We start from the raw sequence: 16,342 nt of genomic DNA on the forward strand, positions 1-16,342 counted from the left end.
AGAGGAAGAAGAGGAATAAGAGGAAGATTACATTTGTGTTGTGTCCTCCAAACGAGACACATACACACACTGAAAGGGAATCTTAAAAGCCTGAACTGACAGAAAAGGACGATATACACAAATTGTATGACCGAACCCTGGGAAGACAAACAGTAGAGTTACTAACTTGGCTCCGCGGAGGTCCAGGTCAGTGGTGACGGCCTGTCTGGCATCTGCCCCTCCAAAGTACAGGGCTGTCCCCTCCACCAGCACCCCACAGTCAGTACAGGGATGGCCCCCTTCCAGGACCTGCCACTGAGGACCTGGGGCCCCCTCCCAGTCAAAACGCTCCTTCAGAGAGGCCTATAAGAATAGAATAGATACTTTATTGTCCACAGAAATGGAATGTGTCTTCTTCTCTTTTCCCAAGACTTTGTTACACACACCCAAGAGTTAAGAGGCATGGATGGAGTGTACAAAAGACATGGTCCTTTGAGCCGGATAGGAACAACTTGTATGAAAATGTAGTAAATAAATAAAGATTGATGAACTGATTGATACCCTGAGAGAAGTGCTGGCGTAGCAGTTGGGTCCAGTGAAGCCAGGATCACAGAGACATCTCTGGTCTAGACAGTCTCCATGTCCCCCACAGTGGCCGTCACAGGCCGGCCCGATGTAGAAGTTCTCCACAGCCCACTGGGTGTCCGAGTGCTGCTGGTAAAACCGGAAACGGACCGCGCTGCAGAACATAACAACACAGAATATAGTTCCAGAACCAATGTAGGAACCTCCCCCCCCAAAGTGCTGCAGATAAAACAGGACCCCCCCCAAAGTGCTGCAGATAAAACAGGACCCCCCCCAAAGTGCTGCAGATAAAACAGGACCCCCCGGCCCCCAAAGTGCTGCAGATAAAACAGGACCCCCCCCCCCAAAGTGCTGCAGATAAAACAGGACCCCCCCCCCCCAAAGTGCTGCAGATAAAACAGGACCCCCCCCCCAAAGTGCTGCAGATAAAACAGGACCCCTCCCCCAAAGTGCTGCAGATAAAACAGGACCCCCCCCCCCCAAAGTGCTGCAGATAAAACAGGACCCCCCCCCCAAAGTGCTGCAGATAAAACAGGACCCCCCCCCCCAAAGTGCTGCAGATAAAACAGGACCCCCCCCCAAAGTGCTGCAGATAAAACAGGACCCCCCCCCAAAGTGCTGCAGATAAAACAGGACCCCCCCCCAAAGTGCTGCAGATAAAACAGGACCCCCCCCAAAGTGCTGCAGATAAAACAGGACCCCCCCCAAAGTGCTGCAGATAAAACAGGACCCCCCCCAAAGTGCTGCAGATAAAACAGGACCCCCCCCAAAGTGCTGCAGATAAAACAGGACCCCCCCCAAAGTGCTGCAGATAAAACAGGACCCCCCCCAAAGTGCTGCAGATAAAACAGGACCCCCCCCCCAAAGTGCTGCAGATAAAACAGGACCCCCCCCCAAAGTGCTGCAGATAAAACAGGACCCCCCCCAAAGTGCTGCAGATAAAACAGGACCCCCCCACCCAAAGTGCTGCAGATAAAACAGGACCCCCCCCCAAAGTGCTGCAGATAAAACAGGACCCCCCCCAAAGTGCTGCAGATAAAACAGGACCCCCCCCAAAGATCACCAAGACCTTTAAATGGTCTTCCCTAGGGTGCCAGCCAGGTTGATTTAAATGGTCTTCCCTAGGGTGCCAGCCAGGTTGATTTAAATGGTCTTCCCTAGGGTGCCAGCCAGGTTGATTTAAATGGTCTTCCCTAGGGTGCCAGCCAGGTTGATTTAAATGGTCTTCCCTAGGGTGCCAGCCAGGTTGATTTAAATGGTCTTCCCTAGGGTGCCAGCCAGGTTGATTTAAATGGTCTTCCCTAGGGTGCCAGCCAGGTTGATTTAAATGGTCTTCCCTAGGGTGCCAGCCAGGTTGATTTAAATGGTCTTCCCTAGGGTGCCAGCCAGGTTGATTTAAATGGTCTTCCCTAGGGTGCCAGCCAGGTTGATTTAAATGGTCTTCCCTAGGGTGCCAGCCAGGTTGATTTTGTGTGTGTGTGTGTGTGTGTGTGTCCATGCTTGCTTACATACGTGTGTTTATTGTATGTGTCAGGTGTGTCACTCACGTGTCTGCCAGGCTGTCCGGTAGAGGGTAGACGGCCCTTTTCCAGCCCTGGGCAGGGAAGAAGACGCTGGGCTGGGAGACCTGTCCTCCACAGCGAGGGTCCGCAGGGAGACACTGGAGCACCAGGTACCTCCAGGATACACCGAAGTCCACAGAGTACTGGACATGGACCTGACGCTCTGCCTGGCGCTCTGGAACACTGCAGCCCACTGCTATCTGTAAAGACACACAGGGATTCATACGCCGTTATTGTAACCTCAATGGACACAAATGTTAGTGGTCTCTGTATACACACAGCAAACAATGATGACTGCTATCTGTTAACAGAGAAACACATAGATCTAAGCCATTGCAGAATAACAAAAGGTGACATTACTCATTTTAGGTGACGTGAACAAGTGTTCAATATATTACAAGAGGCACCGTGTGTACCTAATTAAATCACTGCACACAAACGGACACAGTCTTACCTTGAACTGCATGACCCAGTCTTTGTCAGGTATGATGTCGTGCGTGACAGCATACACCTCTCTCCCGTCATCACTACCACACACCATCACACCGTCTGGAGAACTACAGAATCTCTGCACAGTACAGTCCTCACTGAACAGCCAATGGTCACTCACTGGAAGGGGAGAGAGGGAGGGAGAGAGATGGGGAAGGGAGAGGGGGGAGGGAGAGGGGGGAGAAGGAGTGAGTGAGGGGAGAGGGGGAGTGATAGGGGGATAGGGGAGCAGGTGGGGGAGGACGAGAGAGAGAGAGTGAGTGGAGAGGGAGGGATAGGGGGGAGGGATAGGGGAGAGGAAGAGGGAGAGAGAATGAGGGAAGAGCAAGAGGGAGAGAGAGAGAGAGGGGAGAGGTAGAAAAAGGGAGAGAAATAAGGGGGAGAGAATTACAAAAAAAATATATATATATATTTTTCTGTTGACTTTGTACAGTTACAGATCCTGTATAATAGTTTTCTCCTAAAGCAGTTGTATTTGACGTGGTCTTTGCTTATTAGAAGGAAATCTAACTTGTCGCTCGTTTAACTCGACGATCACGAAAATCATGCACAGGAACTGGGGCCCGCGTGACTGACAAAGCCCCTGTGTGTGTACCTGTAGTTGTGTGTGTACCTGAGGTTGTGTGTGTACCTGAGGTTGTGTGTACCTGGAGTTGTGTGTACCTGTGGTTGTGTGTGTACCTGAGGTTGTGTGTACCTGTAGTTGTGTGTACCTGGGGTTGTGTGTGTACCTGAGGTTGTGTGTACCTGAGGTTGTGTGTACCTGAGGTTGTGTGTACCTGTAGTTGTGTGTACCTGAGGTTGTGTGTACCTGTAGTTGTGTGTGTACCTGTAGTTGTGATGTGTACTTGTGGTTGTGTGTACCTGTGGCGGTGTGTGTACCTGTAGTTGTGTGTACCTGTAGTTGTGATGTGTACTTGTGGTTGTGTGTACCTGTGGCGGTGTGTGTACCTGTAGTTGTGTGTACCTGTAGTTGTGATGTGTACTTGTGGTTGTGTGTACCTGTGGCGGTGTGTGTACCTGTAGTTGTGTGTGTACCTGTAGTTGTGATGTGTACTTGTGGTTGTGTGTACCTGTGGCTGTGTGTGTACCTGTGGCTGTGTGTGTACCTGTGGCGGTGTGTGTACCTGTAGTTGTGTGTACCTGTAGTTGTGATGTGTACTTGTGGCGGTGTGTGTGGTGGCCGTGTCCAGATCCCCTGTGTAATATACCTGAGGTGCTCTCCTCCTCTCCCTCACTGAGGAGTCCTATCCTGCCTGTGGGTGTACCATCAGCGGGAGCTCTCTCGTGGTTGGGCAGCGCCACCCCTCCGAATGTGTCAGTTATCTGAGCCCGCGGGTCAGAGCCGGCAATCAGAACGTTGTCCAGCGCCCAGTCGCTGTGGTCCGCTCCATCATGTGTCGGCTGCCACCAGCGCACTCGCACCCCTTCCTGACGTGCTGCTGGGGGTAGCAGCACGTTGACAAATCTAGATACACACACACACACACACACACACACACACACACACACACACACACACACACACACACACACACACACACACACACACACACACACACACACACACACACACACACACACACACACACACAGGTTAGGACTGGAACATCTGATGTGAAAGACCTAGGAAGGAGAAAGCAGAGTCCCAGTAAGATTCGTAGAAGTTTCCGTAAACCGTCCTTCTTGAACCTCCTCCTAGGACTTTTTGTTGTTGTTGGGGTCAGTGAGTATGAAGTGTTGTTGTTGTTGGGGTCAGTGAGTATGAAGTGTTGTTGTTGTTGGGGTCAGTGAGTATGAAGTGTTGTTGTTGTTGGGGTCAGTGAGTATGAAGTGTTGTTGTTGTTGGGGTCAGTGAGTATGAAGTGTTGTTGTTGTTGGGGTCAGTGAGTATGAAGTGTTGTTGTTGTTGGGGTCAGTGAGTATGAAGTGTTGTTGTTGTTGGGGTCATTGAGTATGAAGTGTTGTTGTTGTTGGGGTCAGTGAGTATGAAGTGTTGTTGTTGTTGGGGTCAGTGAGTATGAAGTGTTGTTGTTGTTGGGGTCAGTGAGTATGAAATGTTGTTGTTGTTGGGGTCAGTGAGTATGAAGTGTTGTTGTTGTTGGGGTCAGTGAGTATGAAGTGTTGTTGTTGTTGGGGTCAGTGAGTATGAAGTGTTGTTGTTGTTGGGGTCAGTGAGTATGAAGTGTTGTTGTTGTTGGGGTCAGTGAGTATGAAGTGTTGTTGTTGTTGGGGTCAGTGAGTATGAAGTGTTGTTGTTGTTGGGGTCAGTGAGTATGAAGTGTTGTTGTTGTTGGGGTCAGTGAGTATGAAATGTTGTTGTTGTTGGGGTCAGTGAGTATGAAGTGTTGTTGTTGTTGGGGTCAGTGAGTATGAAGTGTTGTTGTTGTTGGGGTCAGTGAGTATGAAGTGTTGTTGTTGTTGGGGTCAGTGAGTATGAAGTGTTGTTGTTGTTGGGGTCAGTGAGTATGAAGTGTTGTTGTTGTTGGGGTCAGTGAGTATGAAGTGTTGTTGTTGTTGGGGTCAGTGAGTATGAAGTGTTGTTGTTGTTGGGGTCAGTGAGTATGAAGTGTTGTTGTTGTTGGGGTCAGTGAGTATGAAGTGTTGTTGTTGTTGGGGTCAGTGAGTATGAAGTGTTGTTCTTGTTGGGGTCGGTGAGTATGAAGTGTTGTTGTTGTTGGGGTCGGTGAGTATGAAGTGTTGTTGTTGTTGGGGTCGGTGAGTATGAAGTGTTGTTGTTGTTGGGGTCAGTGAGTATGAAGTATTGTTGTTGTTGGGGTCAGTGAGTATGAAGTGTTGTTGTTGTTGGGGTCAGTGAGTATGAAGTGTTGTTGTTGTTGGGGTCAGTGAGTATGAAGTGTTGTTGTTGTTGGGGTCGGTGAGTATGAAGTGTTGTTGTTGTTGGGGTCAGTGAGTATGAAGTGTTGTTGTTGTTGGGGTCAGTGAGTATGAAGTGTTGTTGTTGTTGGGGTCAGTGAGTATGAAGTGTTGTTGTTGTTGGGGTCAGTGAGTATGAAGTGTTGTTCTTGTTGGGGTCGGTGAGTATGAAGTGTTGTTGTTGTTGGGGTCAGTGAGTATGAAGTGTTGTTCTTGTTGGGGTCGGTGAGTATGAAGTGTTGTTGTTGTTGGGGTCGGTGAGTATGAAGTGTTGTTGTTGTTGGGGTCGGTGAGTATGAAGTGTTGTTGTCGTTGGGGTCGTTGAGTATGAAGTGTTGTTGTTGTTGGGGTCAGTGAGTATGAAGTGTTGTTGTTGTTGGGGTCAGTGAGTATGAAGTGTTGTTGTTGTTGGGGTCAGTGAGTATGAAGTGTTGTTGTTGTTGGGGTCAGTGAGTATGAAGTGTTGTTGTTGTTGGGGTCGGTGAGTATGAAGTGTTGTTGTTGTTGTGCAGAGGGTTCCTGGTTGGAACCCAGGTCGGGACAGGACAATGAACCAGTCTGTTACACTTCCAACCGTATATATATATACTGTACCGTAGGTTTGATGTAGAACACTTACCCAGGCTTGCTGTACAGGTCATAGAAGATCTCTGTCAGCAGATTCCAGTTGATACCTCCATTCAGGCTGAACTCCAGCAGCACGCCCTGGTTACGGTTGCTAGGTGGGATCATGCAGCCGTACATGAAGTAAAACTGGATGAACTCTGCGTTGGTCAGGTTCAGATCCACCGTCACCAGCTGACGACTACAACTCTGCAGACAGACAGACAGACAGACAGACAGACAGACAGACAGACAGACAGACAGACAGACAGACAGACAGACAGACAGACAGACAGACAGACAGACAGACAGACAGACAGACAGACAGACAGACAGACAGACAGACAGACAGACAGAGATATCAAAGAAGTGAGAAAGAAAAACAGGTTAGATGAAGAGATACGAACAGATCAGGTTTCGGGCCAATTTAAATTCTGGTGATAGACTGATAGATCGATAGATCGACAAGACAGACAGACAGACAGACAGACAGACAGACAGTTACCCCACTGAAGTGCAGTGCAGCACCAGATGCCACTGCCCCACACACAGTACTGAGTTTTGCGCCGGTCACCAGGTGCCAGTGGCTGAGAGAGGGGGCTCGGCTGAAGCTGTCCTTTAGCTGGGAGGGCAGAGGGGCCACAGGCAAATCACAGTACTCCCCTCCCCACTCTGGATCACACCTACATGGGGAGGAGGGAGGGGGAGGGGATATTATCCTAAATTCACATTATAATGATTCAAATACGTTCCAGAGTGCTAGAATAAAAAGGATGATGTGTGGAGTGTATGATACCTCTGGGATGATGTGTGGAGTGTGTGATACCTCTGGGATGATGTGTGGAGTGTATGATACCTCTGGGATGATGTGTGGAGTGTGTGATACCTCTGGGATGATGCGTGGAGTGTGTGATACCTCTGGGATGATGTGTGGAGTGTGTGATACCTCTGGGATGATGTGTGGAGTGTATGATACCTCTGGGATGATGTGTGGAGTGTGTGATACCTCTGGGATGATGTGTGGAGTGTGTGATACCTCTGGGATGATGTGTGGAGTGTGTGATACCTCTGGGATGATGTGTGGAGTGTGTGATACCTCTGGGATGATGTGTGGAGTGTATGATACCTCTGGGATGATGTGTGGAGTGTGTGATACCTCTGGGATGATGTGTGGAGTGTGTGATACCTCTGGGATGATGTGTGGAGTGTGTGATACCTCTGGGATGATGTGTGGAGTGTGTGATACCTCTGGGATGATGTGTGGAGTGTGTGATACCTCTGGGATGATGTGTGGAGTGTGTGATACCTCTGGAATGATGTGTGGAGTGTGTGATACCTCTGGGATGATGCGTGGAGTGTGTGATACCTCTGGGATGATGTGTGGAGTGTGTGATACCTCTGGGATGATGTGTGGAGTGTGTGATACCTCTGGGATGATGTGAGGAGTGTGTGATACCTCTGGGATGATGTGTGGAGTGTGTGATACCTCTGGGATGATGTGTGGAGTGTGTGATACTTCTGGGATGATGTGTGGAGTGTATGATACCTCTGGGATGATGTGTGATACCTCTGGTAGGAACTAGGAATCCTCCAATCAGGATTTCGTAAAAAACCCTCAACTTTGGAAAGGTTTCTTATAATTTTGCAACCATACTGGTGGGTACGGTCACTCACACACAGGAGCTCTGCTGGCAGCGTCCGTGTCCAGAGCACATGTCAGGGCAGCCGTCTCCGATGTAAAGGTTGTCCAGAGCCCAGGTCTGCTGCTTGTCAAACGGAGCCTGCTGGAACCAGCGGAACCGCGTGGCAGGAGACCTGCAGACACACCAGAGAGAGTGTGTGAATGTTACCATGCACTCTGGTGTCTGTGTCTTCCAGTTAACCGATACAGGACTAGATGTGTCAGTGTGTATAGCAGGGCACAGGACTGTGTGTGTCAGTGTGTATAGCAGGACTGTGTGTCAGTGTGTATAGCAGGGCACAGGACTGTGTGTCAGTGTGTATAGCAGGGCACAGGACTGTGTGTCAGTGTGTATAGCAGGGCACAGGACTAGATGTGTCAGTGTGTATAGCAGGGCACAGGACTGTATGTCAGTGTGTATAGCAGGGCACAGGACTAGATGTGTCAGTGTGTATAGCAGGGCACAGGACTGTGTGTCAGTGTGAATAGCAGGGCACAGGACTGTGTGTCAGTGTGTATAGCAGGGCACAGGACTGTATGTCAGTGTGTATAGCAGGGCACAGGACTAGATGTGTCAGTGTGTATAGCAGGGCACAGGACTGTGTCAGTGTGTATAGCAGGGCACAGGACTGTATATCAGTGTGTATAGCAGGGCACAGGACTAGATGTGTCAGTGTGTATAGCAGGGCACAGGACTGTGTCAGTGTGTATAGCAGGGCACAGGACTGTGTGTTAGTGTGTATAGCAGGGCACAGGACTGTATGTCAGTGTGTATAGCAGGGCACAGGACTGTGTGTCAGTGTGTATAGAAGGGCACAGGACTGTGTGTTAGTGTGTATAGAAGGGCACAGGACTGTATGTCAGTGTGTATAGCAGGGCACAGGACTGTGTGTTAGTGTGTATAGCAGGGCACAGGACTGTATGTCAGTGTGTATAGCAGGGCACAGGACTGTGTGTTAGTGTGTATAGAAGGGCACAGGACTGTGTGTTAGTGTGTATAGAAGGGCACAGTACTGTGTTAGTGTGTATAGAAGGGCACAGGACTGTGTTAGTGTGTATAGAAGGGCACAGGACTGTGTTAGTGTGTTTGACAAAGTACATTTCCTGCAATTCTACACATTTTGCCATGAGGCAGAGAGAATTGTTTGCCTTTTTAAAGCTAATTCCTTAAATTCAACCCATTTTGTCATATCGTGGAGAGAAATATTAGCAGTTTTACAGCTACTTTCCTGCAATTCTTCACATTTTGCCATGACTATTGCCATATTAATGATATTGCCCCGGAATAGAACAGGTGTAGACCTTACCATGAAATGTTTACTTACAAACCCTTAACCAACAACACAGTTTTAAGAAAGTAGAGTTATGAAAATATTTACTAAATAAACTATCAACATGTAACTGACTTGGCATAATTGGGGATTGGCAGTCCATCAACATGTAACTGACCTGGCATAGGTGGGGATTGGCAGTCCAACAACATGTAACTGACCTGGCATAGTCAGGGATTGGCAGTCCATCAACATGTAACTGACCTGGCATAGGTGGGGATTGGCAGTCCAACAACATGTAACTGACCTGGCATAGTCGGGGATTGGCAGTCCAACAACATGCAACTGACCTGGCATAGTCGGGGATTGGCAGTCCAACAACATGTAACTGACCTGGCATACTTGGCGATTGGCAGTCCATCAACATGTAACTGACCTGGCATAGTTGGGGATTGGCAGTCCAACAACATGTCACTGACCTGGCATAGGTGGGGATTGGCAGTCCATCAACATGTAACTGACCTGGCATACTGTCACGTCCTGACCAGCAGAGGGAGCAATTGGATTCGTTTTGGTCAGGATGTGGCAGGGTTTTTTGTGTTAAGTGTTGTGTTGGTGATTGGACTCCCAATTGAAGGCAGGTGTGTTGAGTTGCCTTTGATTGGGAGTCCTATATAGTAGTGTGTGTTTTTCTTTGGGGTTGTGGGTAGTTGTTTTTGCACTGCGTTTGTTAGCCTGCAAAACTGTTGCTGTCTTGTTTATTGTTTTTTCCTGTGGATGCCTTACTTGAGTTGATTAAAACTATGAGTATCCACATTCCCGCTGCGCCTTGGTCCATTCCTAACGACAAGCCTTACACATACTTGGCAATTGGCAGTCCATCAACATGTAACTGACCTGGCATAGGTGGGGATTGGCAGTCCATCAACATGTAACTGACCTGGCATAGTCGGGGATTGGCAGTCCATCAACATGTAACTGACCTGGCATAGTCGGGGATTGGCAGTCCATCAACATGTAACTGACCTGGCATAGTCGGGGATTGGCAGTCCATCAACATGTAACTGACCTGGCATAGTCGGGGATTGGCAGTCCATCAACATGTAACTGACCTGGCATAGGTGGGGATTGGCAGAGTGACTCGGCCCCACTTGTTGTAGGTGTCTGCTACCAGCAGTCTCTGTAAGGTGTAGGAGGAGCAGTCTGGGCTGGTGGGGAGACAATCTCTCACCAGAGGCTGCCAGCTCAGACCCAGGTCCAGAGAATACTCTAGTTCAATGGCTGTGATGGACAAGAGAAGACAAAGAAAGACACACAGAGAAACAAAAGACATCAGTATTTATTGTAAAGTCATGTTTACCTAGCATAGCCCATGTATTCAATACTACATGGGCAAATCAATCATAGTCAATGAAAGGTATCATTTCATTACACCTTATAACCTTTTTTTGGTGAACCTATGGCATAATTACCACTACCAACCCCACTGACAACCTCTTATGTCCATTCCTCTCCCTAGTGGCTCACCGTAGCAGGAGTTGGTGACAGAGCAGGAAGCGGAGAAGTCAAACTGTATGAATGCATCCTGTCCCAGGCTGATGTCTGTGGTGACAGCATAACGCGTGTTGGACTTCTCTATAAAGGCGAAGGCCGCCCCGTCAGAACCACACACGGGCATACGGGTACCCCCGGGGTGGAGCAGCCAGGAACGACCATCCATAGAGGAGAAGTCATCCTCCAGAGGTCCCCAGCCACTGGCACTGCCACCCACCACCAGCTGGTAGAGGAAAGAGAGACGTAGGTTACAGTCATACAGGCAGGATGCTGTATACTGATTGGCCGATATATACACTGACTATACAAAACATTCTTTCCATGACATAGACTGACCAGGTGAATCCAGGTGAAAGCTATGATCCCTTTTTGATGTCACCTGTTAAATCCACTTCAATCCGTGTAAATGAAGGGGAGGAGGCAGGTTAGAGAATGATTTTTAAGCCTTTAGACAATTGCGACATGGATTGTGTATATCAAAATCTAAATTAAATTGTATTGGTCACATACACATATTTAGCAGATGTTATTGCGGGTGTAGTGAAATGCTTGTGTTCCTAGCTCCAACAGTGCAGTAGTATCTAATAATTCACAACAATACACACAAATCTAAAAGTAAAAGAATGGAATTAAGAAATATATACGTACATATTAGACTGAGCAATGTCGGAGTGGCATTGACGGAAATAACGTAGAATAGAATACAGTATATACATATGAGATGAGTAAAACAGTATGTAAACATTATTAAAGTGACTAGTGTTCCATTTTTAAAGTGGCCAGTGATTCCATGTCTATGTATATGGGGCAGCAGCCTCTGAGGTGCAGGGTTGCGTAACCGGGTGGAAGCCGGCTAGTGATGGCTGTTTAACAGTCTGATGGCCTTGAGATACTCAAGCTTTGATTCACCTGTACTGACCTCGCCTTCTGGATGGTAACGGGGTGAACAGGCTGTGGCTCCAGTGGTTGATGTCCTTGATGATCTTTTTGAACCTTCTTGTGACATCGGGTGCTGTAGGTGTCCTGGAGGGCAGGTAGTTTGTCCCCGGTGATGCGTTGGGCAGATCGCATCACCCTCGGGAGTTTGTGAGGGTTTTAGGGGCCAAGCCTAATTTCTTCAGCCTCCTGAGGTTGAAAAGGCGCTGTTGGCCTTCTTCACCACACTGTCTGTGTGGGTGGACCATTTCAGATCGTCAGTGATGTGTTCGCTGAGGAACTTGAAGTATTCCACATTCTCCACTGTGGTCCCGTCGATGTGGATAGGGGAGTGCTCCCTCTGCTGTTTCCTGAAGTCCACGATCATCTCTTTTTGTTTTGTTGACGTTGAGTGAGAGGTTATTTTCCTGGCACCACTCTCCCAGGGCCCTCACCTCCTCCGTGTAGGCTGTCTCATCATTGTTGGTAATAAGGCCAACTACTGTTGTCGTCTGATTGAGTTGGAGGCTTTCGTGGCCATGCAGTCATGGGTGAACAGAGAGTACAGGAGGGGGCTAAGCACGCACCCTTGTGGGGCCCCTGTATTGAGGATCAGCGAAGTGGAGGTATTGTTTTCTACCTTCACCACCTGGGGGTGGCCTGTCAGGAAGTCCAGGACCCAGTTGCAAAAGGGGGGGGTATTCAGACCCAGCGCCCCAAGCTTAATGATGAGCTTGGAAGGTACTATGGTGTTGAATGCTGAGCTATAGTCAATGAACAGCATTCATAAATAGGTGTTCACACTGCCCTATCTCTGTCCAGATGGGATAGGGCAGTGTGCAGTGCAATGGTGATTGCATCGTCTGTGGATCTATTGGGCCGGTTAGCAAATTGAAGTTGGTCTATGGTGTCAGGTAAGGTAGAGAACTTCATGATGACAGAAGTGAGTTCTACAGGGCAATAGTCATTTAGTTCAGTTACCTTTGCTTTCTTGGGTACAGGAACAACGGTGGACATCTTGAAGCAAGTGAGGACAGTAGACTGGGATAGGGAGAGTTTGAATATGTTCGCAAACACTCCAGCCAGCTGGACTGCACATGCTCTGAGGACGCGGCTAGGGATGCCGTCTGGGCCGGCAACCCTGCGAGAGTTAACACACTTAATACCACAGAGAAGGAGAGCCCCCAGTCCTTGGTAGCGGGCCGAGTCAGTGGCACTGTGTTATCCTCAAAGCGGGCGAAGAAGGTGTTTAGCTTGCCCGGTAGCAAGATGTCGGTGTCCTGGTTGGCTGGTTTTCCCTTTGTAGTCTGTGATTGTCTGTAGACCCTGCCACGTACGTCTCGTGTCTGAGCAGTTGAACTGCGACTCCCCTTTGTCTCTGCTCCTGAGTGCCGCAGTGGTCTAAGGCACTGCATTTCAGTGCAAGAGGTGTCACTGCAGTCCCTGGTTCGAATCCAGGCTGCATCACATCCGGACGATTTTGGGAGTTCCATACGGCGGCGCACAATTGGCCCAGCGTCGTCTGGGTTTGGCCGGGGTAGGTCGTCATTGTAAATAAGAATTTGTTCTTAACTGACTTGCCTAGTTAAATAAAGGTTATATAAAGGTTAAATAAAAAACATATTGCCTTACAAGGGCATAACTGGACTGTTTGTATTCAACCATATTCCCAGTCACCTTGCCATTGTCAAATGCAGTGGGTTGCGCTTTCAGTTTTGTGCGAATGCTGCCATCTATCCACGGTTTCTGGTTAAGCTAGGTTTTAATACTCACAGGTGGTACAACATCTCCAATATTCCTGATGAACTTAGTCACCGTATCCGTGTATTTGTTAATGTTATTCTCAGAGGCTACCCGGAACAAATCCCAGTCAGCGTGATCAACACAATCTTATTAAAGCATGGATTCCAATTAGTCAGACCATCGTTGAGTAGACCTTAGCACGGGAACTTCCTGTTTTAGTTTCTGCCTATAGGAAGGGATGAGCAAAATGGAGTCATTATCAGATTTGACAAAGGGAGGGTGGGGGAGGGCCTTGTAAGCATTTCAAAAAGTTGAGTAGCAGTGGTTCAATGTTTTTCCAGTGCGAGTACTAAAGTTGTGGCGAAAAGTTTTGAGAATGACACAAATATTAATTTCCACAAAATTTGCTGCTTCGGTGTCTTTAGATATTTTTGACAGATGTTAGTATGGAATACTGAAGTAGAATTACAAGCATTTCATAAGTGTCAAAGGCTTTTATTGACAATTACATGAAGTTGATGAAAAGAGTCAATATTTGCAGTGTTGACCCTTCTTTTTCAAGACCTCTGCAAACCGCCCTGGCATGCTGTCAATTAAATTCTGGGCCACATCCTGACTGATGGCAGCCCATTCTTGCATAATCAATGCTTGGAGTTTGTCAGAATTTGTGGGTTTTTGTTTGTCCACCCTCCTCTTGAGGATTGACCACAAGTTCTCAATGGGATTAAGGTCTGGGGAGTTTCCTGGCCATGGACCCAAAATATCGATGTTTTGTTCCCCGAGCCACCTAGTTATCACTTTTGCCTTATGGCAAGGTGCTCCATCATGCTGGAAAAGGCATTGTTCATCACCAAACTGTTCCTGTATGGTTGGGAGAAGTTGCTCTCGGAGGATGTGTTGGTACCATTCTTTATTCATGGCTGTGTTCTTAGGCAAAATTGTGAGTAAGCCCATTCCCTTGGCTGAGAAGCAACCCCACACATGAATGGTCTCAGGATGCTTTACTGTTGGCATGACACAGGACTGATGGTAGCGCTCACCTTGTCTTCTCCAGACAAGCTTTTTTCCCGGATGCCCCAAACAATCGGAAAGGGGTTTCATCAGAGAAAATGACTTTACACCAGTCCTCAGCAGTCCAATCCCTTTTGCAGAATATCAGTCTGTCCCTGATGATTTTCCTGGAGAGAAGTGGCTTCTTTGCTGCCCTTCTTGACACCAGGCCATCCTCCAAAAGTCTTAGCCTCACTGTGCGTGCAGATGCACTCACACCTGCCTGCTGCCATTCCTGAGCAAGCTCTGTACTGGTGGTGCCCTGATCCAGCAGCTGAATCAACTTTATGAGACGGTCCTGGCGCTTGCTGCACTTTCTTTGGCGCCCTGAAGCCTTCTTCACAACAATTGAACCGCTCTCCTTGAAGTTCTTGATGATCCGATAAATGGTTGATTTAGGTGCAATCTTACTGGCAGCAATATCCTTGCCTGTGAAGCCCTTTTTGTGCAAAGCAATGATGACGGCACATGTTTCCTTGCAGGTAACCATGGTTGACAGAGGAAGAACAATGATTCCAAGCACCACCCTCCTTTTGAAGTTTCCAGTCTGTTATTCGAACTCAATCAGCATGACAGAGTGATCTCCAGCCTTGTCCTCGTCAACACTCACACCTGTATTAACGAGAGAATCACTGACATGATGTCAGCTGGTCCTTTTGTAGCAGGGCTGAAATGCAGTGGAAATGTTTTTTTGGGGGGATTCAGTTCATTTGCATGGCAAAGTCATCTGATCACTCTTCATAACATTCTGGAGTATATGCAAATTGTCATCATACAAACTGAAGCAGCAGACTTTGTGAAAATTAATATTTGTGTCATTCTCAAAACTTTTGGCCATGACTGTACAAGTCAATGTGTTGGTAGAAGTTTGGTAGCATTTTCCTCAAATTTGCTTTGTTAAAATCACCAGCTACTATAATTTGCGGCCTCAGGATATGTGGTTTCCAAAATGCATAAAGTCCAGTTTCGTTCTTTGAGGGCCGTCGTGGCATTGGGTTGAGGTGGAATATTCACGGCTGTGACTATAACCGAAGAGAATTCCCTTGTGAGGTAATACAGTTGGCATTTTATTGTGAGGTATTCTAAGTCGGGTGAACAAAAGGACTTGCGTTTCTGTATGTTATCACAATCACACCATGAGTATTTAGTCATGAAACATACACCCCGCCTTTCTTCTTGCCGGAGAGTTCTTTATTCCTATTTACGCAATATACTGAGAACCCAGCTGGCTGTATGGACGGGGATAGTATATCCAGAGAGAGACAATGTTTCATTGAAACAGAGTATGTTACAATCCCTGATGTCTCTCTGGAAGGAGATCCTCGCCCTGAGCTCGTCTACTTTATTATCCCTAGACTGAACATTAGCAAGTAATATACTTGGAATTGGTGGATGGTGTGCACGCCTCCTGAGTCAGACTAGAATTCCCCTTCGAATACCTCTTCTCCTACAGTGGTGTTTTGGAGCAGCTTCTGGAATAAGTTCAATTACCCTGGGGGGATAGGAACAAAGGATCCAATTCGGGAAAGTTGTATTCCTGGTCATAATGAGTTACCACCGCTCTGATATCCCAAAGTTATTTCCGGGCTGTATGTAATAACACAAAAATAATTCTAGGCTAATAATGTAAGAAATAACACACACAAAAAAACAAAATACTAAAAAGTTGCTCAGGAGCTGGAAGCTGAGCTGCCATATCTGTCGGCGCCATCTTACGCCATGTATGTGTGCCATTCAGAGGGTGAATGGGCAAGACAAAACATTTAGGTGCCTTTGCAACTCAATATGAGGAATGTAATGTAGACTATGAGTATACCACCCTAAGGTACTACAGAGTCAGATAAAGATAGATGGCAGGATGGATGAGTAGATGGATGAACGGACAAACATTTTTACATTTACATTCAGCAAACGCTCTGATCCAGAGCGACTTGAAGGAGCAATTTGGGTTAAGTTCCTTGCTCAAGGGCACATTGACAGATTCCCCCCCCCCCCCCCCAAGTCGGATCAGGGATTCAAACCAGTGACCTTTC

At 47.7% G+C, this 16,342-nt stretch overlaps 1 protein-coding gene across 6 annotated transcripts in view; it reads right to left on the reverse strand.

Moving 5' to 3' along the window:
• Window positions 1-16,342, reverse strand: part of LOC106561737 (reelin) — a 331,862-nt gene that overhangs the window by 11,219 nt on the left and 304,301 nt on the right. For all 6 annotated transcript variants that reach the window (XM_045688533.1, XM_045688531.1, XM_045688530.1 and 3 more), the window contains 10 exons: window positions 10,575-10,824; window positions 10,160-10,328; window positions 7,770-7,910; window positions 6,601-6,778; window positions 6,112-6,305; window positions 3,827-4,083; window positions 2,581-2,735; window positions 2,112-2,326; window positions 541-718; window positions 167-342 (listed from right to left, as the gene is read on the reverse strand). In XM_045688533.1, the coding sequence (XP_045544489.1) occupies window positions 167-342; window positions 541-718; window positions 2,112-2,326; window positions 2,581-2,735; window positions 3,827-4,083; window positions 6,112-6,305; window positions 6,601-6,778; window positions 7,770-7,910; window positions 10,160-10,328; window positions 10,575-10,824 (1,913 nt within the window). The remainder of the gene's footprint in view (window positions 1-166; window positions 343-540; window positions 719-2,111; window positions 2,327-2,580; window positions 2,736-3,826; window positions 4,084-6,111; window positions 6,306-6,600; window positions 6,779-7,769; window positions 7,911-10,159; window positions 10,329-10,574; window positions 10,825-16,342) is intronic.

Source organism: Salmo salar, chromosome ssa10, assembly GCF_905237065.1.
Source record: "Salmo salar chromosome ssa10, Ssal_v3.1, whole genome shotgun sequence".
Classification (NCBI taxonomy): Eukaryota; Metazoa; Chordata; class Actinopteri; order Salmoniformes; family Salmonidae; genus Salmo; species Salmo salar.